Below are 24,681 nucleotides of genomic sequence, written 5' to 3'. Positions count from 1 at the left end.
TCTTGATTGTAGTAGTGGTGGTGATCATATATCTGTCAAAATTAATCAAATTGTACTTATTTTTCTGGCCACCCAGCTTGTGGGATCTTTGTTCCCTGACCAGGGATTGAACCCAGGCCCTCAGCAGTGACAGCGCAGAGTCCTAACCACTATACCACCAGGGAATTAATTCCTTGTATATTTTAAATATGTGCAGTTTGTAACATAAAGTTTTCAAACATGAAAAAAAAATAGTGATTGTAAAATGAAAACATAAAAGGTAATTCTCTTTCCAAGTCAGTGATTGTACTTTAAGAAATTTTCATAATGGCTCTTAACCTTTCACATTTAATGTCATTCAGCAATAAATAAATGGAGACATTATGCTTTAGACTTTCTAGTTTGTGGGTATATAAATAGAGAAAAACAAATCCTATCCTCACAAAGCTTACAAGAAGAAGAAAACAATTGTGTTATGTTGCGATCAACTCTATACTGGAGTCTAAGCAAATACTCTGGGATCACTGAAATAGGGCCTAAGTGCCTGAATAGGTGAGGGAAAATTTTTCTTTTTTTGATGTGGACCATTTTTAAAGTTTTTCATTATTTTGCTAGGGGGCTGCTTTGTTGTGTATGGGCTTTCTCTTTTTGCAGAGAGTCGGGGTTACTCTTCCTTGTGGTGCTTGGACTTCTCATTGCCATGGCTTCTCTTGTTGCTTAGTGGGGCTCTGGAGTGTTTGGGCTTCAATGGTTGTGGCTCTCAGGCTTTAGAGCACACGCTCAGTCGATGTGGTGCACACGCTTAGTTGCCCCGAGGCATGTGGAATCTTCCCAGACCAGGGATTGAACCCTGCATTGACAGGCAGATTCTTAACCACTGGGCCACCAGGCCAGTACATTTAAGTCTTTACTGAGTTTGTTACAATATTGTTTCTATGTTTGTGTTTTGGTTTTTTGGCCTCAAGGCATGTGGGATCTTAGTTCCCTGACCAGGGATTGAACCCCCTGCACTTTGCAATGGAAGGCAAAGTCTTAACTACTAGACTGCCAGGGAAGTCCTGAGGGGAGATTTTTGAGAAAACATTCTTGAAGAAAGATAAGTTTATCCAGAGGAAAAGAGGGCAGGATACAGCTAAAGGAGTAGCAAAAGCAAGAAGGCAGACAAGCTACTTGCTTTCAGAAACCATGGATAGTTTGATTCGGCCAAGTGTTACATAGAGTTAGGGGAAACTGTGCTAGGAGCTAGAGACACAGGCTTAGATCAAGTTTAGAAGAGCTTTGTTAAGAAATTGACAGTGTCTCTCTATGGGCACCAATGAATGACAACAGGAAAGGGACATTCTCAGCTAGCTATCTCGGTGAGAAAGCTCACCATGGAGGCCTAGAGACCAAGTAAGTGAAATGAACTGAATTAGGGCAGTAGAAATGGGGAGGGCGGAAGAATTTTTAAATACAAAAACAACAGGACTTGATTCTGATTCAAACACCAATAGGACCTGATGTCTGATGAGATGTAACACAGACAGGAAGGAATGTAAGATGAAATCCAAATTTCCTGCCTGGGCACTAATCACTGAGAAAGAATACATGCGCAAGACACATTTGGGGGCAAAAGGCGGACACTATTCAAGTAGGGAGAGATGACACATTTCTATCTAGACATACATAATTTAAGATGCCTGTACGGTGATCAGGCAGGCTACAGTCCATGGGGTCTCAGAGAGTCAGATACAACTGGCTAAGCACACAGCAATGTTTTAGGTAGTACCTTGTTCTGATGGGAGTTTAAGATTTAAAAAAAAAAATCTTAAAAGTATTGAACTTGTTACAATATTGCTTCTGTTTTACGTTTAGGTTTTTTTTAAATACTGTGTTTTTTGGATGTTTGTATGAAGAATACTGAGAAGGGATCTATCATTTTTGACTTTTTAAATACTTTTTAAATTAAGTTTATTTTTAAGGATAATTGCTTTACAGTATTGTGTTGATTTCTACCAAAAATCATGTTTCGTTTTTTTGGCTGTGAGGTACGGGGGAATCTTAGCTCCCCAACCAGGAAAGAACCCACACCCCTTGCACCGGAAGGTGAAATCTTAACCACTGGACCACCAGGGAAGTCCCCTTGACTGGAGTTTCAGAGTGATTTCTGAGCTAAGAAGGAATTGCCATGTAAGCAGTAATTGATTTTTATTTATTAGTTTTCGTAGAAAGAGAAATGAGAAGAGCAGAGAAGGGAGGCAACCATATACCATAACGTACAGAACTCCAAGAATGTAACAGAGAACAGCTATATGTGCATTTTCATTCTCCTTATGGTTCTTCCTGTGTGTCTATTTTTGCTCTTCTCTCTTTGGAGCTTAAGTTACTCTGATACAGTTCAGTTCAGTTCAGTCGCTTAGTAGTCTCTGACTCTTTGCCCATGAACTGCAGCACGCCAGGCCTCTCTGTCCATCACCAACTCCCGGAGTTTACTCAAACTCATGTCCATCAAGTCGGTGATGCCATCCAGCCATCTCATCCTCTGTCGTCCCCTTGTCCTCCTGCCCCCAACCCCTCCCAGCATCAGGGTCTTTTCCAGTGAGTCAACTCTTCGCATGTGGTGGCCAAAGTATTGGAGTTTCAGCTTTAGCATCAGTCCTTCCAATGAACACCCAGGACTGATCTCCTTTAGGATGGACTGATTGGATATCCTTGCAGTCCAAGGGACTCTCAAGAGTCTTCTCCAACACCACAGTTCAAAAGCATCAATTCTTCGGTGCTCAGCCTTCCTCACAGTCCAACTCTCAATCCATATATGACCACTGGAAAAACCATAGCCTTGACTAGACAGACCTTTGTTGGCAAAGTAATGTCTCTGCTTTTGAATATGCTATCTAGGTTGGTCATAACTTTCCTTCCAAGGAGTAAGTGTCTTTTAATTTCACGGCTGCAGTCACCATCTGCAGTGATTTTGGAGCCCCCAAAAATAAAGTCTGACACTGTTTCCCCATCTATTTGCCATGAAGTGATGGGACCAGATGCCATAATCTTCGTTTTCTGAATGTTGAGCTTTAAGCCAACTTTTACACTATCCACTTTCACTCTCATCAAGAGGCTTTTGAGTTCCTCTTCACTTTCTGCCATAAGGGTGGTGTCATCTGCATATCTGAGGTTATTGATATTTCTCCCGGTAATCTTGATTCCAGCTTGTGCTTCTTCCAGCCCAGCGTTTCTCATGATGTACTCTGCATATAAGTTAAATAAGCAGGGTGACAATATATAGCCCTGACATACTCCTTTTCCTATTTGGAACCAGTCTGTTGTTCCATGTCCAGTTCTAACTATTGCTTCCTGACCTGCATATAGGTTTCTCAAGAGGCAGGTCAGGTGGTCTGGTATTCCCATCTCTTTCAGAATTTTCCACAGTTTATTGTGATCCACACAGTCAAGGGCTTTGGCATAGTCAAAGCAGAAATAGATATTTTTCTGGAACTCTCTTGCTTTCTCAATGATCCAGCAGATGTTGGCAATTTGATCTCTGGTTCCTCTGCCTTTTCTAAAACCAGCTTGAACATTTGGAAATACATAGTTCACATATTGCTGAAGCCTGGCTTGGAGAATTTTGAGCATTACTTTACTAGCGTGTGAGATGAGTGCAATTGTGTGGTAGTTTGAGCATTCTTTGGCATTGCCTTTCTTTGGGATTGGAATGAAAACTGACCTTTTCCAGTCCTGTGGCCATTGCTGAGTTTTCCAAATTTGCTGGCATATTGAGTGCAGCGCTTTCACAGCATCATGTTTCAGGATTTGAAATAGCTCAACTGGAATTCCATCACCTCCACTAGCTTTGTTTGTAGTGATGCTTTCTAAGGCCCACTTGACTTCACATTCCAGGATGTCTGGCTCTAGGTCAGTGATCACACCATTGTGATTATCTGGGTCGTGAACATCTTTTTTGTACAGTTCTTTGTATTTTTGCCACCTCTTCTTAATATCTTCTGCTTCTGTTAGGTCCATACCATTTCTGTCCTTTATCGAGCCCATCTTTGCATGAAATGTTCCCTTGGTATCTCTAATTTTCTTGAAGAGATCTCTAGTCTTTCCCATTCTATTGTTTTCCTCTATTTCTTTGCATTGATCACTGAGGAAGGCTTTCTTATCTCTTCTTGCTATTCTTTGGAACTCTACATTCAGATGTTTATATCTTTTCTTTTCTCTTTTGCTTTTCTCTTCTCTTCTTTTCACAGCTAGTTGTAAGGCCTCTTGAGACAGCCGTTTTGCTTTTTTGCATTTCTTTTCCAATGGGGATAATAATACAATGTATAGTAATACATTTTGTAGGATATTGTGAGGATTAAGTGAAATCACAAAGGTCATCATTGGTGCAACATGTTTTCTGAGATTATATGTGTTTGAATACAAAGAGTGGGGTGGGAAGGAGAGAGAGAAAATAGCTTTTGCTACATACCTAGGCACAGTTTTAAGCACTTTCACAAGAACTAACTTTTTTAAACCTCACAATCCAATAGGGTGAAAGCCGGGTGGGTAAAAGCTCAGAATTGAGCCAGACTGCATAGTTTCAAATACTCCCATTTTACAAGTATTAAGTAGGTAAGTAGTAGGTACATCACTAGGAGAGTAAGTAGAGAAATTTGGATTAAAATCCAGGCTGACTCTAAGTAGCTTTGGCTTTAGTACGTCCCTTCAGGCAGTTCAAAATTTTTTGGCTGCCAGGGAGAGGTCTTGGATTTACTTATCCCATCACTATTTGAACTTTCCATGACTGATCTTAGTCCCTCCCTGGGAGTGGCTGATCTTTATAAAAGACAAATCTAACTCTCTACTTAGAATATTTCAATTCTTTTAGCGTAACACCCAGTTTAATAGTTCTATATCTAATTTACATTATTTTCAAAGGCTGCCTAATTTGTATTTTTTTTCCGTTTTTGTCCATGGTTTACTTCGGCGGGACCGAGTCTTTAATGTCAGTATTCTCAACCTTCAGCCAGCACTTCGCCTCGCACTCAGTATGCACTCAATAAATGCTTGCTCAAAGTATGAATGAACCAAAGAACCGCGGAACACATACGCGGAGCCGGGTCGGCCTGGGAGTTCCAAAGTTCGGGAGGGGACAAGAGGCGGGCAGTGGCTGTCACATGATAAGGCGGGGCAAATCCCATGTGCTCCGCGGCGCCGGGCGCTGCTCCGCCCTCTGCGCCGGTCACGTGGGGCCGCCGGCTGCGCCTGCGGAGAAGCGGTGGCCGCCGAGCGGGATCCGTGCGGGGAGCCGGAAATGGTTGTGGACTACGTCTGTGCGGCTGCGTGGGGCTCGGCCGCGCGGACTGAAGGAGACTGAAGGTAAAGCCGCCATGTCCGGGCCCGACCCGGCCCCCCCACCCCCTCCCCCCGCATCCGCCGCCATCCGGGCCGGGACCGGCTACCCTGCGCCGCCGCCCCAGCGCCCTGGCCCCGCGGCCCAAGCCCGGGCCCCGGCCCGCCAGGGCCCGATCCCCGGCCCACGTGTGCCCGGCCTGCCTCGGCCTGGCTGCTGGGTGGGGGTGGGGGAGCGCGGGGCCGGAATATGCGGTCCCCGCAGGCCGGGAGGGCGCCGGGTTCCCCGGCTGCTAAGTGCCACCTCGGCCCGACCCGAGGAGGCCCCGCGGGCACAGGCACCGCGGCTCCCGGCCCGCCGCCCCCTCCCCCCTTTGCGGCCCGGCCGCCGGGAAGTGACACGTTGTTCTTTGGCACTGGCCGGCGCTGCGCAGGGAGGGCGCAGGGGAGGGAGGCGGCGGCGGCGGGCAGGGAGGAGCCCCCGGCCCCGCCCGCCCTCCGGGCCGACCCTCACTTGCTTCAAACCGGCTCTTCTTCGGCCGCCGCCCGCCTGGCCTTTTACGGCCCGACTGCCGCCTTTCCTTGCCTCCACTGCCGGGCGGCGGCAGGCCTCGCCTCTGGCCCCGCGTGGGTGCTTCCGCTGCTACCCACGGCAGGCGTGCCTCGTGTGCCCCTGGGCCAGGCCCCGAACCCGGTGTCCCCTGGTGGGGGGTGGGGACACCACGGCCGAAGCTGCTAGCTCCGTTTGTGATCCGGGAGCCTGGTGCCAGCGAGACCTGGAATTTCCGGTCTGGTTGGTCTTGGGCCCCGCGGAGCCAGGTTGATACCCCTCACCTCCCAACCCCAGGCCCTCGGATGCCCAGAACCTGTAGGCCGCACCGTGGATTTGTTCTTAACCGAGGGGGTGAGTGAAGGGCTGTTTCAGCAGATCGGGGGGTGGTTGGAGGTGGTGAGGGTTTGACAGGGTGTTGGTGGGGACATAAGCTGGGTCTTTAATGTTCCTTTACCCCCTTGGCGCCTCCCGGCCTCATTGTGGGACCCAGCCCTTGCTTTAACCCCTCCCCCACTCCATTTGCCTTAAGTTTGTGTCCCTTTCCTCTTCTGAGCCCCACTCTTTCCCAACAGGTGCTGGGGGGACCCTGATGTGGCACCAAATGAAATGAACAAAGCTCCACAGCCCACAGGCCCCCCACCTGCCCCATCCCCTGGACTCCCACAGGTAATTAGGAAGGAATTAACAGGGACTGGGGTGGGGGTTGGGGAGACCAGGCAGCCGGGTCAGGAACAGGTTCCAACCTCTGGATTTTCCCACCCCCTTCTGTGTCAGGGCAAAGTGCAGCTTCCTGCTGCCAAATTGAGACAGGGCCCCCAGGCTGTTCCCAGGGGCTGTCATGGGGAGGGCATATGTGGACTGCTGAGGCTCTTGCCACAGATCTGCTCCCCTTCACCAGCTTGAGTTTCTGCACCACCTGGGTTTCCCCTCTTGCTGAAATCTGGTCTCCCCCCTTCAGCCAGCGTTTCCCCCGGGGCAGACAGCACCGGTGGTGTTCAGTACGCCTCAAGCGACACAAATGAACACGCCTTCTCAGCCCCGCCAGGTGAGGGGCTGTGGGAAGGGGAGTAGGGGGCCTGGGTGGGAGCCATGTAAAGCTTAGGCCAGTTTGGGCCTAGGATGGAAACTCTGGAGGCCCGGTACCTGCCCCGGTTTCCTGACAGTTGCTATGTGTTCTTTTATGCGGCTCTGCACTTTGTCCTGTTGATTACTCACGGTGGCTGGCCCCTTGGGGAGTATGTTGTTGGTGGGGATGGCATTGCTAGGGGTTCTGGTGCCTTGAGAACTGGGGGCAGCGCTTTGGGCCCTGCTGCCAACTCCTGCTTCCCTATTTCCTCCTTTTACTAGGAGGTCTCCATTGCTCTGTTCCTCATCCCTTCTTTCTCTTTGGACTGTGGGAAGAGAAACATTCCAGCTGGTTCTTACCTTTCTCTATTCCTAAATTCTTCCTCACTAAATGGGAGAGGATTCTTGTCCTGCCTCTTTCATTTTTTTTCCCCTTCATCACCTTGGGGATAATTCTCTTCTTTCCTGTCCCCATGTGCTCTCAGGGAGGATTCAGGTCTCTGCAGGTAATACCCCTTTGCTAATCCTGGACTCTTTCCTGGTCTCACCCTTACCCTCCTCCCTAGTCAGGGGCTAGACACAGGGACTGGGGTCCCTCAGGGTGGGGACTTGTTGGCTGTCCATGTCCTCAGTCTGAGGCTGACCAGTGCATGTTAGGGGCTAAATCTTGCATAGCGCGTATCTGGGAACTGAGAAACTTGCATGTTAGCAGTTAGCTCCTCAGTACCTTAGGATGGTGCAGTGCATGCTGGGGAGTATGCTGCTGAAAAAGGCTTTACTTAGGCATGATGCATCTGGGTGTTAGGAAGCCTCTGCTGAAGGATAGCGTGGAGGAGGTGACATGAGTATGCATGGCAGGGAGGGAGTAAATATACCGAGTGCAAAGTGTGTACCTGAGTTTGGAGGGCACACGTGAGTTCAAGAGGCCACTTAACCATCAGTTGGTCAAGTGAGTCTTGGCAGTGTTGGTCCCATGTTCCAAAGCCCCTGGTACTTCTCTCCAGACTAGAGACATAGTGGAATGGCCATTTTGCTGTCCACTTCCTCCCCTGCCCAGTGCCAACTGCCTTCCTCCCTCCTGACAGCACTTCTACCCTAGCCGGGCCCAGCCCCCGAGCAGTGCAGCCTCCCGAGTGCAGAGTGCAGCCCCTGCCCGCCCTGGCCCAGCTGCCCATGTCTACCCTGCTGGATCCCAAGTAATGATGATCCCTTCCCAGATCTCCTACCCAGCCTCCCAGGGGGCCTACTACATCCCTGGACAGGTGAGGCTGGAGGCTTGGGTGCTGAAGCCACACAACCTTGTCCCCGCTCCCCCACCTCCCCCCACCCTGATCCTCCAGTCCCATCTCTCCTCTAGAGGTGGGACTTTCTTCTGGTCATTGCCCAGAGTTGGCTTGTCCTGTCTTGCCCTGCATTCTCTTTGTAGTCTGATGTGGTATTCATAGCTCCCTCAACTCCTTCTCTCCCCTCCTTATCCCCCTTCCCCTCCATCAGGGCCGTTCCACATATGTTGTCCCGACACAGCAGTATCCTGTGCAGCCGGGAGCCCCAAGCTTCTACCCAGGTGCAAGCCCTACAGAGTTTGGGACCTACGGTAAGCGGGGTCTGAAGTCGGAGAGTGAGTCCCAGGGAGCATTTAAACTTGCCTAATTTCTAGGACCCTTCCCAGGCCTGTCTCTTGCTCTAAAAGTGATAGTGGTAGTCAGGATTGGTGCTAACATGTAACTGGTATTGGGGGGTGGTGGCGAGAGGATTTTACACTATTGTTGAGAGTTGTAGAGTCCTCCCTACATCAAGGAATATAGTTCAGGTGCTAGTTTGAGGACCTGTCAGTAAATATTCCCTGACACTTGTTCCATGGTTGGGGGGAGCCCATGTAACATGGATTTGGGAGGTTTCTGTAGCTGTTTTTCATTTATATTCTAGGAAAGGATTAGTCTGTTCTTTATGGCAGTGGTTTCCAAAATTTTTTGACCATCAGGAAAAATTTTGAGTATGTACTTCTAATACATGTATGTTTTTGTTTGTTATACGTATGCATAATTTAAACAAATAACACTTAATGTTGCTTGTCAAAAACAAGTGGAGGTTATGGATGATATTAAAGAATGTATCCCATTTTGGAGACCATTGCTTTAAGGAATTTTCCTCATCCTGGGCCTGGTTCATAATGTTACCTTTTGTTTCCTTGCCCCTTAGCAGAGGGCTGGAGACTGGAATTGGACTCAGGTTGAATGGAACAGGGTTGGCAAATCTGTTTTTATCATTCCCAGCCAAAGACCTGATTCTGTTTCAGGTTAAGTAGTTGCTGCTCTCTCAGAGTGTATGTGTGTGTTTGCTGGGGGTGGGATGCACCCATGTTACGTTATGGGGTAGCAGAGGAACAGACATAGTAGCTGGTGTGTGGTGGGGAAGGAGTGCCTGCCTACAAGGGGTGTGTGTGTCAGTGTTAGGAATTCTTGTAAACGCAGTTCAGACTGGTTCCCCAGCTTTGACAGACACCTAATTCCCTTGGGGAGGAGGGTGGGGCAGGGTAAGGGGCCGGCTGTGGGTGATGAGAGGTTCTCCAGGGGCTGGGAGGCATTTGTGCTCAAGCAGGCATTTGTATGTGGTTGGGCCCTGACCCTGCCACTATTCTCCTTTCCTTGTCCCCCCCTCCCCCAAGCTGGCGCTTACTACCCAGCCCAGGGTGTGCAGCAGTTTCCCACTGGTGTAGCTCCCCCACCTGTTTTGATGAACCAGCCACCCCAGATTGCTCCCAAGAGGGAGCGGAAGACGGTGAGTAGCAGCAAGGGGTTGTAGGACATCTGGGAAAGCAAGGATCAAGGTCAGGCACTTTGTGGGTCAGGGAGCAGGAAGCTGAGGGAGATCTTCACCTGAGAGTAGGCAGAGAATGGGGATGTGTGAAATGCTCAGGTTCTTCGTAAGGTACTACGATTTCAGTATAGAAGAAGCTCACTAGAAGATTGAAGTGTCTGGTAGGGAAATTCTTGAGAGACCTGGGTTCTCTGTCCATAACATCTAAGTTTGGTTTTGGGTTTCTGGTGGCTTGCCTTGAAAATGGTTTGTTTTCTGTGTCCCCACCCCCCAGTCCTGGAAGCTCTTGAGGCCTCCGCCTCTGCTCAGTCCTCAAGCCCTGGGCGTGGTGCCCAGAATAGGGTGCCAGGGCTGGGGAAGCCGCTGAGTCACCCTGGCTCCACCCACTGGATCTGGGCCCTGCCCCCAGAGATCAGGCAGACTAGCCACAAGTGAGCCGGATGGGTGCTAGATGGGGGTCCTGGGCCCCCAGGCATGCAGCCACTTCTTGGGGACTGGTGGGGCAGGGATAAGGGAGGGAGGGGCATTGTGATGTACGTATCTGCTCTGTGAGGTCAAGAGTGTCTTAGGGGTAGGGGCCAGGGCAGAGACTACAAGAGCAGCCGGATGGGTTGACAGGAGAACTCACAGGGTTTCTGGCACCCACCCACCTGCTTCCCGGTGGGGGGCTGGGGGGTTGGCTTGGAGTCTTAGGAGCGGGGCAGGGTGGAGAGGTGGGCTGCTCCTGTTTCCCACTTAGCCCGTAGCTTTTTTTCCCCAGATCCGAATTCGAGACCCAAACCAAGGAGGGAAGGATATCACGGAGGAGATCATGTCTGGGGCCCGCACTGCCTCCACACCCACACCTCCCCAGGTACTGTCTGTCCTTTGAGTGATGCCCTGACTGGGATGGCTGTTCTTCCCTGTATTCCCAGGTCCCTTGATCTTTTTCTTCAACTAAGGGACTTATTTCCCTGCTTTCCTGGATTTCTAGGCAGCTAAAGTAGAAATGGCTGTAGCAGGGTTGTGGGACTCTTCAGGGCAAACTTGGTAACCCTTTGTGTCCTGCAGACGGGAGGCGGTCTGGAGCCTCAGGCTAATGGGGAGACACCCCAGGTTGCTGTCGTCGTCCGGCCAGGTAAGTAAGCAGGTGGGGCACGGCTTTTAAGGGGAAAAGGAGTGTGGCCGTTGAAAATGTCAGAGAAGAATGACTTAGGTCTCAAGTAGCAGTATTTAAGGGCAGATGGATTTTGAGTGGGAATGAAAAAGACCTAGGGGGAGAAGATTGGTATGTGTAGGAGGGGCTATTAGGTTGGGAATGCTTGGCTGGGAGGAGGAACAACAATCACGGGGAAGGACTTGCCTCTAATTACCTGTTCTTCCTATGGTGCAGATGACCGGTCGCAGGGAGCAATCATTGGGGAGCGGCCAGGGCTGCCTGGCCCAGAGCACAGCCCTTCAGAATCCCAGCCTTCATCACCTTCTCCAACCCCATCACCACCCCCAGTCTTGGAACCGGGGTCTGAGCCTAATCTCGCAGTCCTCTCTGTTCCTGGGGACACAATGACAACAGGGATGATACAGACGTCTGTAGAAGAATCAACCCCCACGCCCCCTGAAAGTGGGGAGCCGTGTTGCCTCTCTCCAGAACCCACTCCCCTTGCTGAACCCATATTGGAAGTAGAAGTGACGCTGAGCAAACCAGTTCCAGAATCTGAGTTCTCTTCCAGTCCTCTCCAGGTTCCCAGCCCCCTGGCATCTCACAAGGTGGAAATTCTTCCTGAGCCTAATGGCACAGTCCCATCTGAGAATTTGGAACCAGAGGTGGAGTCAAGCCCAGAGCTTGCCCCTCTCCCTCCTCCAGCTTGTCCCTCTGAATCCCCCATGCCTATTGCTCCAACTGCCCAACCTGAGGAACTACTCAACGGAGCCCCTTCACCACCAGCTGTGGACTTAAGCCCAGTCAGTGAACCAGAGGAACAGGCCAAGGAGGCTATAGTGTCGGTGACTCCCCCCACTGTCCTTTCTGATACCCCAGCTGTGGCTCCTCCAGTGGCTTCCCCTGCTCAGGAGGAGGACATGGAGGAGGAGGAAGAAGAGGAAGAGGAAGGAGAAGCTGAGGGTGAGAAGGGAGGAGAGGAACCTCTCCCCCAAGAGAGCACCCCTGTCCCAGCCCACCTATCCCAGAATTCGGAGGTGGCAGTAGCCACCCAAGGTAAGGTGCTGCTGGATGGTGGAGGTGGGGCAGGCTGGGTGTGCTTTTCAAAAAAGGAAACTTTTTTGATGGGTGACCTCTTGGGCCATTGTGTCTGGGTCATAGAAGCCCTATAATGGAACTCTCAAGGGCTAGATTGAGGAATTATAAGTTGAGAGAGGATGTGACAAAAAAAGCGAATATTGTACAGTGGCTTCTTTTTATTTTTCCCAGAGGTTGGGGTACTCCTTAAGTTATTCTCACTCCTCCCCCCCAAATAGTGGCAGTGTCTGTGCCAAAGAGGAGACGGAAAATTAAGGAGCTCAATAAGAAGGAGGCTGTAGGAGACCTTCTAGATGCCTTCAAGGAGGTAAGGGAGCAGAACGTGGAGGGAGCAGGGCAGAGTGTGGGTGTGGAACAGTGGAGACAGTGCAACCAAAACGGAATGTGCAATGGTTCCAGGCGAACCCAGGGGTACCAGAGGTGGAAAATCAGCCTCCTGCAGGCTGCAATCCCAGCCCAGAGCCTGAGGGCAGCAGTGTGCCCCTGCGGTCTGAGGAAGGAGAGGAGACCTGGGACTCAAAGGAAGACAAGATTCAAAATGCAGAGAATATCCAGCCAGGGGAACAGAAGTATGAATATAAGTCAGGTATGTGGAAAGAAAGGGTGAGAAGGGTTGAGTATGCTTGTCAGGACCCAGGAGAGAGCAGTGTGATTGCTTCATCCTGTCTTCCTTGCAGATCAGTGGAAGCCTCTAAACCTTGAGGAGAAAAAGCGTTATGACCGAGAGTTCCTGCTTGGCTTTCAGTTCATCTTTGCCAGTATGCAGAAGCCTGAGGGATTGCCCCACATCAGTGATGTGGTGTTGGATAAGGTTGGTAGGCCTGAGGGAGAGAGTATGTTTATGCTGGTTGGTTGACTGAGGAGGAGCCAGAGGTCCTGAAAGAGTGGTCAGTAGCTAGCCCTATCCTGTTTCTGATACCTTCTCTGTCTTTTTCACAGGCCAATAAAACACCATTGCGACCGCTGGACCCCTCTAGACTTCAGGGCATAAATTGTGGCCCAGACTTCACTCCGTCTTTTGCCAACCTTGGCCGACCAGCCCTTAGCAACCGTGGGCCCCCGAGGGGTGGGCCAGGTGGGGAGCTGCCCCGAGGGCCGGTGAGTGGGTCTGGCAAGGGATGCGCTGGGGGTGTTGGCCCCTGTATCTCATTGAGGGCTGGGGAGAAGTCTGCCCTGGAGATGTGGGCGATGGTGGTAGTTGTGCTGACTAATTCCCTGTCTTTTGTCCCCGCTCCTTGCTTAGCAGGCTGGCCTGGGACCCCGGCGATCTCAGCAGGGCCCCCGAAAGGAACCACGCAAGATCATTGCCACAGTGTCAATGACCGAAGATATAAAGCTGAACAAAGCAGAAAAGGCCTGGAAACCCAGTAGCAAGCGGACGGCGGCTGATAAGGACCGAGGAGAAGAGGATGCTGATGGCAGCAAAACCCAGGTACCTGCAAGTTGTGCCTTGGTCTCCAGTTCTCTTCAGGGTCTGCCCTCTGAGCCAGCCTTAACCTCTGCTTCTGGCCATTCTCATCACTAGCACCTATCCGAGTCCCCACGGCCCTCTCCTCCGCCTCCTGGCAGCCCCTGAACACGTCACTGGATTCTATGTCTTGTCTGTTCCCTCTCTCCTCCAGGACCTGTTCCGCAGGGTGCGCTCCATCTTGAATAAGCTGACACCCCAGATGTTCCAGCAGCTGATGAAGCAGGTGACGCAGCTAGCCATTGATACCGAGGAACGTCTCAAAGGGGTCATTGACCTCATCTTCGAGAAGGCCATTTCAGAACCCAACTTCTCCGTGGCCTATGCCAACATGTGCCGCTGCCTCATGGCGGTTAGTTTCCACTATTCTCTAAGCTTTGTGGTCTAGTTCTCACTTCTCTTCCTAAGCCTCTGAGTCTAGCTTCTTGGTTCTCCTCTATCCTGTGCTGGTGGTGGCAGCCAGAAGGAGGCAGAGCTGGGCCAGAGGTCTTCAGGGGTCACGTAGTTGAAGACTTTTGGAGGGTTTTCCTTGCCCTGCCCTCGACTGGTCTGAATGTGATGTTCTCTTTGACGTACAGCTGAAAGTGCCCACTACAGAAAAGCCAACAGTGACTGTGAACTTCCGAAAACTGTTGTTAAATCGATGTCAGAAGGAGTTTGAAAAAGACAAAGATGATGATGAGGTTTTTGAGAAGAAGCAAAAAGAGATGGATGAAGCTGCTACGGTGAGAGAAACTCCACTCCCAGTTCCACTACTTCACCCAGTCGCTCCTCAGCTGCAGGAGTGGGAGTGGGGATGGTGGTATTTGGGGGGTTCTCTGCCTTAGAATGTGAGTGCTTGGTGCTAGGTTTAGGAATAGGAATCCAGGTAGTGGAGGGAAGGTTTTAACTGAGTGGCTGGTGTCTTTTTGACGTGACCCCTGTCCTATGACCGGCAGGCAGAGGAACGGGGACGCCTGAAAGAAGAGCTGGAAGAGGCTCGAGACATAGCCCGGCGGCGCTCGTTAGGGAATATCAAGTTTATCGGGGAGTTGTTCAAATTGAAGATGTTAACAGAGGCAATCATGCATGACTGTGTGGTTAAACTACTTAAGAACCATGATGAAGAGTCCCTTGAATGCCTTTGCCGTCTGCTCACCACCATTGGCAAAGACCTGGACTTTGAGAAGGCCAAGGTAGGGGTCCCGGGGTATGGGTGAGGCCAGGCTGAAGCACGTGGGGTCTGCCGCACACTGACCAGCACCCTTCCCGGCTGTTGTATCGGCATGGCACTGTGTGCCCCTGAGCTGCAGTGGTGGGGCTGAAAGCCTGAGGAGGGGCAGGGTCTGTAGCTGCAGGTGACCTTGATCCCTTTGCTTCTTGCTAGCCCCGGATGGATCAGTATTTCAACCAGATGGAAAAAATCATTAAGGAAAAGAAGACTTCATCCCGGATCCGCTTTATGCTGCAGGATGTGCTGGATCTGCGAAAGGTGTGTGTTCCCTCTTGCCCGCTGTCAGTCTGCTGCCTCTGACCCCACAGCCCCCATTTCCTGACACTGGTCTGGTCTTCTCTGATGTAATTACCCTGTGACTGGCCTATCCCACAGAGCAACTGGGTGCCACGCCGTGGGGACCAGGGGCCCAAGACAATTGACCAAATCCACAAGGAAGCTGAGATGGAGGAGCATCGGGAGCACATAAAAGTGCAGCAGCTAATGGCCAAGGGCAGCGACAAGCGTCGGGGTGGCCCTCCAGGCCCACCCATCAGTGAGTTTGAGGCTGGGACTGAGGGGGGGACAGTGTGAGGGGTTGTGCTTTCCACTGATGACTTCTTATTAGTGCCACGTGTCTGGGCCACTGAGACCCCGTGATGGAACTGAGGATCTGAGGAAGGAAGGCTGGTGGCAACTCCCCAGAACAGGGTTGCTGGGACTTAGTTATCATTCCAGCATGCTTTCCTTGTTCCAGGCCGTGGCCTTCCACTTGTGGATGATGGTGGCTGGAACACAGTACCCATCAGCAAGGGCAGCCGCCCTATTGACACTTCTCGACTCACTAAGATCACAAAGGTAGGGGTGTATATGTTGGAAGGGGTGTTGGTCAGTGATGGGAGAATAAAAGAGTGGTCAGACGGGCCTTAAGCATATGCTTGGATCTTAGTCCCCTTGCTTTCTGAAGTTGGGAAGGTGACAACTTGAGTTTTCCCCCTTAGACCAACTAGTTAGATTACTGGGCAGGACTGTCATCTCTAGGGAGTGAATTCACATTGGTCTGAACCAGTGAATAGCACCCTGACATGCATACCCAATCCAGCCATTCCCTGCTTCTATATACCCACAAACTACAATTGAGAGTTTTCTACATTTTTTTAATGGTTAGAGGAAAAAAGTGATACTTTGTGACAAGAATTTTTATAAAATGTAAATTTCAGTGTCTATAAGGTTTTGGCACAGAACCACAGTCCTACCTTGTAAGTGCTGTCTGTGACTGCTCCTGTGCTACAGTGGCAGAGTCAACTAGTTGAAACTGTATGGTCTACGTAAGGCCTGAAATATTTACTGGTCTAGGCCGCTTGTGGCTCTGTGTGGTGGGGGCTGGCTGGGGGCTTTGACTGGATCAGACCCATGACTCTCCACTCCCTTTCCTTCCTCAGCCTGGCTCCATTGATTCTAATAACCAGCTGTTTGCACCTGGAGGCCGATTGAGCTGGGGCAAGGGTAGCAGTGGAGGCTCAGGAGCCAAGCCCTCCGATGCAGGTATGGAGGCTACTGTCACTGTCAAGAGCTGGGTGGTTTTTCAGCTCTTGAGGTCAGAGCCTTGTCTGTACGGGAGGCTTTGACTGCAGAGTGGTTAGATCATACAGGTGGTGTGTACTCGGGACTAGGGACTGAACTACCTTCGTGCCAGAACTAGGACCAGGTGTCTTTAATCTGAGTTTTCTGCTTCCCCAGCATCAGAAGCTGCTCGTCCAGCTACTAGTACCTTGAATCGCTTCTCAGCCCTTCAACAAGCAGTACCAACAGAAAGCACAGACAACAGACGAGTGGTGCAGAGGTGAGGTTTCCTCGGTGTCTCTGTTCATCACACTGGGAGTGCTCATTGGGTTTTGGCTGCTAACACAGGAATTCTTAACACCTGTAATGCTCAGAGCTCCTGACTGAGTTGGGGTGTATTCCTGCTGCCACGAACAAGGCCAGACAGTTGCTCAGCGTATTTGACAGTTAAAACAGGAGCGCACCTGGGCAGTACGGGTGAGAGACGATGTCCCTGTCTGTCTTCCAGGAGTAGCTTGAGCCGGGAACGAGGTGAGAAAGCTGGGGACCGGGGAGACCGCCTAGAGCGGAGTGAACGGGGAGGTGACCGTGGTGACCGGCTTGATCGCGCCCGGACACCCGCCACCAAGCGGAGCTTCAGCAAGGAAGTGGAGGAACGGAGTAGAGAGCGGCCCTCTCAGCCTGATGGACTACGCAAGGCAGCTAGCCTCACGGAGGATCGGGACCGCGGGCGGGAAGCTGGTAAGGGGCCGGGGGAGGGGAAGAGAAGAGTGTGGGCTGGTTTGGGACCAACCACTCCCGAGACAGTGTCTTCAGGGCTTCAGACTGTTTGCTAGGAAGACTGGAATTGATGAATCTGTGGTATGTTTTTCTCCGCTCAGTGAAACGAGAAGCTGCCCTCCCCCCGGTGAGTCCCCCGAAGGCTGCACTCTCTGAAGAGGAGCTGGAGAAGAAATCCAGGGCCATCATTGAGGAGTACCTCCATCTCAATGACATGAAGGTAAGCCATGAGAGCGGTCTGAGTGAGGGATGACAAGGTGGATGGCCTGTGCTGACAGGCAGGGGTGGAAGGTCTGAGCCACACATGACTGGCCTCCCTTCTGTGCTCTGCACCCCTGCAGGAGGCAGTGCAGTGCGTGCAGGAGCTGGCTTCGCCCTCCCTGCTCTTTATCTTTGTACGGCACGGCATCGAGTCCACGCTGGAGCGCAGCGCCATCACGCGGGAGCACATGGGCCGGCTGCTGCACCAGCTGCTCTGTGCCGGGCACCTCTCCACTGCTCAGTACTACCAAGGGTATGACTGGCCTCTGCAGGCCTCCCGTTCTTACCTTCTCATACCTTTCTCTCCTTCATAGGACCCGTGAACCTTGAATAAGAGTGTAGGCTCCTCAGCCATTCTGGTCAACATAAGTTTTGGCATAGTTGGGGGTGAGCTCTAAGGAGAAGGTGGCCTTAGTGTGAGATAGGGCTTCCCTGATAGTTCAGTTGGTAAAGAATCCACCTGCAATGCAGGAGACCCCAGTTTGATTCCTGGGTCGGGAAGATCTGCTGGAGAAAGGGATAGGCTACCCACTCCAGTATTCTTGGGTTTACCTTGTGGCTCAACTGGTAAAGAATCTGCCTGCAAAGCGGGAGACCTGGGTTCAGTCCCTGGGTTGGGAAGATCCCCTGGAGAAGGGAAAGGCTACCCACTTCAGGATTCTGGCCTGGAGAATTCCATGGACTGTATAGTCCATGGGGTCACAAAGACTCGGACATGCCTGAGCGACTTTCACTTAGTGTGAGATAATTGCCCCGTGTTTAGGAAATGTTCCTGAGGAGGGTCCTGCAGTTGTTGATCCCTTTAGCGATGCCTTTGTTGCCCCAAAAGGAGGGCAACAAAGGAGTGCAGGCTTATCTTAGAAGGTCCTGACTTTGAATTCCCTATGCAGGCTATATGAAATTCTAGAGTTGGCTGAAGACATGGAAATTGACATCCCTCATGTGTGGCTCTACCTAGCAGAATTGATAACGCCCATTCTGCAGGAAGGTGGGGTGCCAATGGGGGAGCTGTTCAGGTAAGCCCCCTCTGGTGGAATTCAGGGGAGGTAAAGATAGGAAGGAGAGAGAAAGGAGGCGTGGCAGGTCAGAACCCTGGATTTAGGAACCGATGGGCTAGTATGTTGAGAGTGTGTGGGAGGCTAGTTTAACAATGAATGTTTATCTTACAGGGAAATAACAAAACCTCTGAGACCCCTGGGCAAGGCTGCTTCCCTGTTGCTGGAGATCCTGGGGCTCCTGTGCAAAAGCATGGTGAGTGAGCCTTTCAGAGGTGGTTTGTTTAGGACGTCTCTTCCCACCATGTGGTTTGGTTGCTTGTGGTGACCCTGAAGCCTCATGGTCCTTTGGCAGGATGGTGGTGCTGGGTTGGTACCTGGGAGGGAAAATGGTGAGGCTGGCACTCTTGCTCAGGCCAGTTCCTATAGTAGGTTCTGGCCAACGCTGGAGGAGAATGAGAAATTTAAGGCCCTCTGGAGAAGGAGATGGCCATCCATTCCAGTATTCTTGCCTGGAGAATCCCATGGACAGAGGAGCCTGGCAGCTACAGTATGGGGTGGCAAAGAGTTGGACAGGACTGAGCAACTGAGCACAAGGTCCTAGGCCTTTGATTGATGAGTTAATTCATTCAGCTAGCCTCTTTTAGAACATTGACCACATACTGGGCAAAGTACTGTGAAATTGCAAAGGGGTGTCTGGTAATGTTCACGACAGAAACTGCTTTATTAAAGTTAACTGACTAGCAAATACAAAGGTGAAATGACTGGAAGGGCAAGTTGTCTGTGGTACTTAGTGGTGGTGAGATGTCGGGAAATACAGTTTTAAGAGAGTTCAGCTCTGGAACATGGAGGAGTGAGTCTTGAATCAGAGAGAAATTGTCCTTTCATATTCTTTTAGGTAAAAATGTATACCAGATAGTTTCTAAGAAGTATAGAATAATAATTCAAAAGAAAAAACATATTGATCTAGTAGTATTTCATTGACTCCAAGGTGCCATGGATTTTGTGACATTTATGCACTGCTAAGAAAGAAAAAACTTACGGTCTTATTTTAAAAATGTATGTCAGCTGTGAGACAACTCGATTTTAATGGTGTTAAGAGGGACGTTTTTAAAGTCCATGAAGTACTTTTGTCAAGAGTTGATGACATCATCCTGAATATGTTGTTGTAAAACTGCGATGGCTTCAGAATCTGTTGCCCCTTAGAGAAAATGAACTCAAAAGACTGCCGTTTTCTGATTTGCGTTGGGGTTACATCTGCTTCTAATTTTTCTGGACTTGGGAGCTGAATACTTGTTAGAGGTTGTTCTCTCCCATAAGCTTTGTTACTTGCAATAATGAAAAACTAAGCTATTTTAGAAAGAAACGTAGATGTATGTGGAAGGCTTGGATGAGGTATTTTGATCTGGTTGTTTACCTTTTGTGGTCCAGTAATTCTTTGAGAGTCCTGTGACCTAGTTGACCTTTTCCTAGAGGCTCTCAGGCCATCTCCTGAGTCTCATAGCACTGTGGTAGGTAACTTCTCGTGACTTTGGATGGTTATTTGACTGATGTCTGTGCTCGGTACTAGACTGTAGCCATGGACGCACTGTTCTCATTCAGTATCTTAGCATCCTGAGCTGCTTGCAAAGTGTCTGGTGAGATTACAGTATGCATTTGTTAGATGATATTTGTGAAGCTGTTAGATTCTTAGAATGAGAGTTGTCTAATGAGTTGGTCTAATGTTTTCCAGGGTCCTAAAAAGGTGGGGACGCTGTGGCGAGAGGCTGGACTCAGCTGGAAGGAATTTCTGCCTGAAGGCCAGGATGTCAGTGCCTTTGTCACTGCGCAGGTTTGTGACTAGACTTGGGTGGACTCTAGCACTTGGGGCCAGCCAGTCCTCTTCTCTTCTGTTATCTCATGTGATGCGTTTACCTCCCGACTGTGGGCCTTTCTGCTTGCAGAAGGTGGAGTATACCCTGGGAGAGGAGTTAGAAGCCCCAGGCCAGAGGTTGCTGTCCTTTGAGGAGCTGCGCAGGCAGCTGGAGAAGCTGCTGCAGGAGGGCAGCAGTAACCAGCGGGTGTTTGACTGGATAGAGGTATGTTTCTCCTTGAGACTGGCGTGGACACAGCGAGTGAGAGAAGGTGGTGCTTGGTGGGGGCAACAAAAATGGAGCCTTCCAGGCATAATTTAGAACTTTTGAGCCATTTGTTTCTCTTTCTCCTGCACAGGCCAACCTGAACGAGCAGCAGGTGACATCCAACACATTAGTTCGAGCCCTTATGACAACTGTCTGCTATTCTGCAATTATCTGTAAGAGGAGCCAGGGAGTTGGTGGGGCAAGGGTGGGTGGTTTTGGTCTTTACCTCTGGTTCTGGACCAGGCTGAGGGTGCATTATTCTGCTTACCCCTGTCTTTCTCCCTATAGTTGAGTCTTCTCTCCGAGTGGATGTTGCAGTGCTGAAAGCACGAGCGAAACTGCTACAGAAATACCTGTGTGACGAGCAGAAGGAGCTGCAGGCGCTCTATGCCCTCCAGGCCCTTGTAGTGACCTTAGACCAGCCCCCTAGTAAGAGCCAGGCCACGGGGATGGTGAGGGTGGGTGGGCTGGAGGAACTACCAGACCGTAGCGGGGCAGTGGTGGAAAGGGTCTCAACCGAAGAAAAGTGGGTGGTCCCTGGAGAGCAAAATATTCTCATGATTGAGTCCTTTTCTCTCCAACACTGTTTCCTTACTGACAAGTGGAAGGAGTTAGACTTGGCCTTGAAGGTTAATTGACTGCCTGTTTTGTGCTTCCCCAATGGCTCAGTAGGTAAAGAATTTGCCTAGCAATGCAGGAGACATGGGTTCGATCCCTGGGTGGGGAAGATCCCCTGGAGGAGGAAATGGCAACCACTGCAGTATTCTTGCTGGGATAATCCCACGGCCCGGAGAGTCTGGAGGGCTACAGTGTGTGGTTTCACAAAGAGACACGACTTGCGTGACTGAGGATGTACTCCTGCCACGCACTGTGTGGCAGGGCATTGGGGTTGGGATATTAACAGCGATTAAGTCAAACATAGTTCCCATATGAGCATGGAGTTGGGTAAGTGTTGGAAGATGGGTCCTGCAGGATACTCTGGGAGAATTTACCTAGTCAGAGGGAATGAGTGGGAATTGACACATGGGGCCTTAAATGACAAAGGGGAAAGGGAGACATATATGTATATGAACTGTATATGTAAAGAACTGTATATGTAAAGGGAGGCCTTGAGGTTGAAAACATGATACAAGGTAAAAACTTAAAGGAAGGCCAGTGTGGAAGAGCACAGCAGCCAGTTGTATGTGAGGCAAGTAGGGTGGAGAGATGGATGTGGCCAGGTCATGCAGGACTCTGTAAACCATGGGATGAGTTTGGGGCTTTAGCCTAAGGACAGGAAAATCGGCCTTTGTGGAATTTTAAGCAAGGATTTTAAAAATTCTTTTTAGTGTTTAGATCATCTTGGCCGTTGGTGGGAAGAGTGATTTGGAGTGGGGTGAATGTGGCTAGATTGGCCGGCCGATTGGGGCGTATTGGTAGTGGCTCAGCCTCTCTGGTGGAAATGGGGATGGGAGAGGGGTGGGCAGATTCAAGACACACTGGCCTGGGGATAGAAAAGAGATTGGAAGTCATACATGACTCCCAGGATGGTTTTAACAGGTGAGATGATAGTGGGGATGCCATTTACTGGGCAGTAGGGACCACTGGATCAAGTTGAGTTTGGTCATACTGAGTTTGTGGTCCTGATGGGGATGATCAGAGATGTCAGTCAGGTAGGTAGGCAGCTACCTGGGTATCTGATTTGGAGAGGAAGAGGTCAGGGCTGAAGGCCCATTTCTGGAGGCACAGGGCATATTAGGAGAGGGAAATGGTCTATAATGCTAGATGCTGCTTGAACAGATCTGAAAATTAGGGCCTCTGGTATGTGAAAACATGGAGGCTACCCTGGCAGAAAAAGTATTTGGTAAAGCAGGGGGCAGTATCTGGATTGGAAAGGACAGGGTAATACTCCCCTGAATCAGGAAGAAAATAGCAAGTGCAGACAAATTTTTTTTTTCAATACTTTTATTATTTGATTTGGCTGAGCCAAGTCTTAGTTGTAGCTTGTGGGATCTAGTTCCCTGGCCAAGGATTGAACCCAGGCTGACTTCATTGTGAGCATGGCCGTCTTAGCCTTTGGACCACCAGGGTAGTCCCTAGAAATGTTTGAATTCAACTAATCTCTTGTCAAAAGACAAATCTTATTTTGTTTGGGTGTGAAGAGATAGTAGGTGTTAAAAGGAGGCTTTTAGTGTTTAGGTGGGAGAAGCTTGGGCTTATAAATATGGGGCAGAGTGGTGGATAAATTGATTGTGTAGAGTCACTGGGATACGTATACATGGGGTTTGGAAAACAAGTTTGGGATAAGTGATCAGTTGCTGCCATTGCTGAGGGATAGGGGTTGGAGGCTGTCTATAGCCTCGGTTGTGGCTTTGAGGGTGTGTGCCTGAGGAACATCCTGGCTTGGAGTTTCTCTTAGATGGCTCAGTCAGTGTTTCACTGAGGCCTGGACTCTAAATTCTGTGCTGTATTCAAAAGAAATCAACTTCTCAACCTCCTTTTGCTTTTAAGAATGTATTGTTTTCTTTGGAAAGACTGGCAGTGCATGTGGGGAATGGAATAGATTATGTTCAGGGTTGTGTAAGTGCTTTGGAAGGCTGACGGAAAGCTGGGGATGAGGGAGAAGCAGAGCAGAGAGGGTGCTTGAGTTGAGCCTAAAGGAATTCACTAGGAAGGTGATAAAAGGTGACAAGAGAAACAATGTTCCTGGCAAAGGATACATCACACCTAAAAGTGTCAAGGCCAGAGACGGGTGGATATATGTTCAGGAGATGGTGGAAAGTAAGAGAAAATTAGGGTCAAGTTTGTCAGAACCTGTAAAATGGGGCCGGGGTGGGGTCAGTGAATGTTCCAGGTTATACCCTTGACTTCTGTGGGAGGTACGTCTCAGCCTTTTGTGATTCCTCAAATTCAGGAGTACCAATTCTGCAGTTTTCCCCATTAAATAAATATATCATGAGTGGAGAAGCTTGAAGCTGCTGAGGTGAGGCTGGGCAGGTTTATACATTTTGGCCAAGTGACTCATTCTCGCCAACCAGTGTCTTAGATCATGAGATTAGTATGGTGTCAGAGACCTAGTCACTCTGGAATGGCTAGACACACAAATGTCAGCATGTTGGGTCTGGGCCTTGTTTCAACAGTGGAGCTTAGGGGTGGGATTCCTGGGCGGTGGGATGGGGTGCTTATGGACAGCATGCCTCTAACTGCTGTTCTGCCTGCTTGCAGACCTGCTTGGGATGTTCTTCGATGCGCTGTATGACGAGGACGTGGTGAAGGAGGACGCCTTCTATAGCTGGGAGAGTAGCAAGGACCCTGCTGAGCAGCAGGGCAAGGGCGTGGCCCTAAAATCTGTCACGACTTTTTTCAAGTGGCTTCGTGAGGCGGAGGAGGAGGAGTCTGACCACAACTGAGGGCGGGTGGGGCCGGGGACTTGGAGCCCCATGGACACTCGGATGGCCAAGCCAGCCGCCTGGACTGCAAGGGGGGGCGGCAGCAGCGGCGGCAGCGGCAGTGGGTGCCTGTAGTGCGATGTTGTCTGAGCTAATAAAGTGGCTGAAGAGGCAGGATGGCTTGGGGCTGCCTGGGGCCCCCCCTCCAGATGCTGCCAGGTGTCCCTCTCCTCCCCCCGGGGCACAGAGATATATTATATATAAAGTCTTGAAATTTGGTGTGTCTTGGGGGGGGCACCACCGCCTGCCCCTGGGGTCCTTTTTTATTTTCTGAAAATCACTCTTGGGACTGCCGTCCTCGCTGCTGGGGGCATATGCCCCAGCCCCTGCACCACCCCTGCTGCCTGGGCAGGGGGAAGGGGGGGCACGGTGCCTGTAATTATTAAACATGAATTCAATTACGCTCACTGCCTCTCTGCTTTATGGCCTGCTCCCTCTGGAGAAGGGGTCTGGATAGGTGGGCAGCCTCCTTTCCAGAGCTGGCACTGTAGCACAGTTCCCTCTAACTGGGCACCCCTCTTTCCTCTTCCCTGTCTGCGATCTGGAGGGTTAGGGAGTCTTAGATGGTTGGCCCTCAAAAATGGACATGGTGGAGCTCCCTGTATATTAGAAGGGGAGAAAGGGGACATAGCCACGGGGTACTTAATGGGACACACTTGCTGGTCTTGATCTATGACAATGTGCTGCAAGACCCCTGTATGTGAAGACCCCGGGTTTCAGGCTGTTTTGAAGTTGGCACTTGCTACGGCTTCGAGGTCTCATCTGTGACCTGAGAGCCCAGGATACAAAGAATGTCTTATGCCCCTATGCAGTATGACCAGCAGCCCGGGCCCAGTGAGTGAGCGTGACCCGTCCCACCAGACCCCACCCTTGGTGCCTTGGGTCTGGGAGCACAGGACGAACCTTTCCTGACT

General features: G+C 50.5%; 1 protein-coding gene and 1 non-coding gene across 11 annotated transcripts; both read left to right on the top strand.

Annotated features, from left to right (window-relative positions):
* The first annotated feature begins 5,165 nt into the window (after positions 1 to 5,165).
* On the top strand, positions 5,166 to 24,174 carry EIF4G1 (eukaryotic translation initiation factor 4 gamma 1). Of its 10 annotated transcripts, XM_027539300.1 has the most exons (35): positions 5,166 to 5,316; positions 6,137 to 6,193; positions 6,415 to 6,508; positions 6,801 to 6,887; positions 7,393 to 7,413; positions 7,993 to 8,169; positions 8,402 to 8,501; positions 8,834 to 8,900; positions 9,573 to 9,685; positions 10,485 to 10,577; positions 10,775 to 10,841; positions 11,097 to 11,918; positions 12,179 to 12,267; positions 12,360 to 12,546; positions 12,638 to 12,771; positions 12,900 to 13,058; positions 13,207 to 13,392; positions 13,583 to 13,780; positions 14,007 to 14,153; positions 14,367 to 14,603; positions 14,795 to 14,899; positions 15,017 to 15,176; positions 15,378 to 15,478; positions 16,063 to 16,165; positions 16,361 to 16,463; positions 16,692 to 16,924; positions 17,065 to 17,183; positions 17,305 to 17,477; positions 18,115 to 18,240; positions 18,394 to 18,475; positions 19,952 to 20,050; positions 20,163 to 20,297; positions 20,431 to 20,512; positions 20,628 to 20,768; positions 23,544 to 24,165. In XM_027539300.1, exons 9-35 carry the CDS (start codon positions 9,641 to 9,643, stop codon positions 23,726 to 23,728), a joined length of 4,311 nt encoding a protein of 1,436 aa, XP_027395101.1. In that variant the 5' UTR covers positions 5,166 to 5,316; positions 6,137 to 6,193; positions 6,415 to 6,508; positions 6,801 to 6,887; positions 7,393 to 7,413; positions 7,993 to 8,169; positions 8,402 to 8,501; positions 8,834 to 8,900; positions 9,573 to 9,640; the 3' UTR covers positions 23,729 to 24,165. The 10 variants fall into 10 exon arrangements, with proteins under 10 accessions (XP_027395101.1, XP_027395050.1, XP_027395038.1 ...); XM_027539237.1 differs by lacking the exon at positions 8,834 to 8,900 and having other exon boundaries at positions 5,203 to 5,316; XM_027539228.1 differs by lacking the exon at positions 8,834 to 8,900 and having other exon boundaries at positions 5,296 to 5,316; positions 13,204 to 13,392; positions 23,544 to 24,174.
* Positions 15,226 to 15,301, top strand: LOC113899708. Its single transcript, XR_003512966.1, has one exon. It is a non-coding gene; the product is annotated as a small nucleolar RNA SNORD66 (small nucleolar RNA).
* Positions 24,175 to 24,681: the final 507 nt, after the last annotated feature.

The sequence above is a fragment of the Bos indicus x Bos taurus genome, chromosome 1 (assembly GCF_003369695.1).
Source record: "Bos indicus x Bos taurus breed Angus x Brahman F1 hybrid chromosome 1, Bos_hybrid_MaternalHap_v2.0, whole genome shotgun sequence".
NCBI lineage: Eukaryota > Metazoa > Chordata > Mammalia > Artiodactyla > Bovidae > Bos > Bos indicus x Bos taurus.
This window is presented reverse-complemented; position numbering and strand designations above follow the sequence as displayed.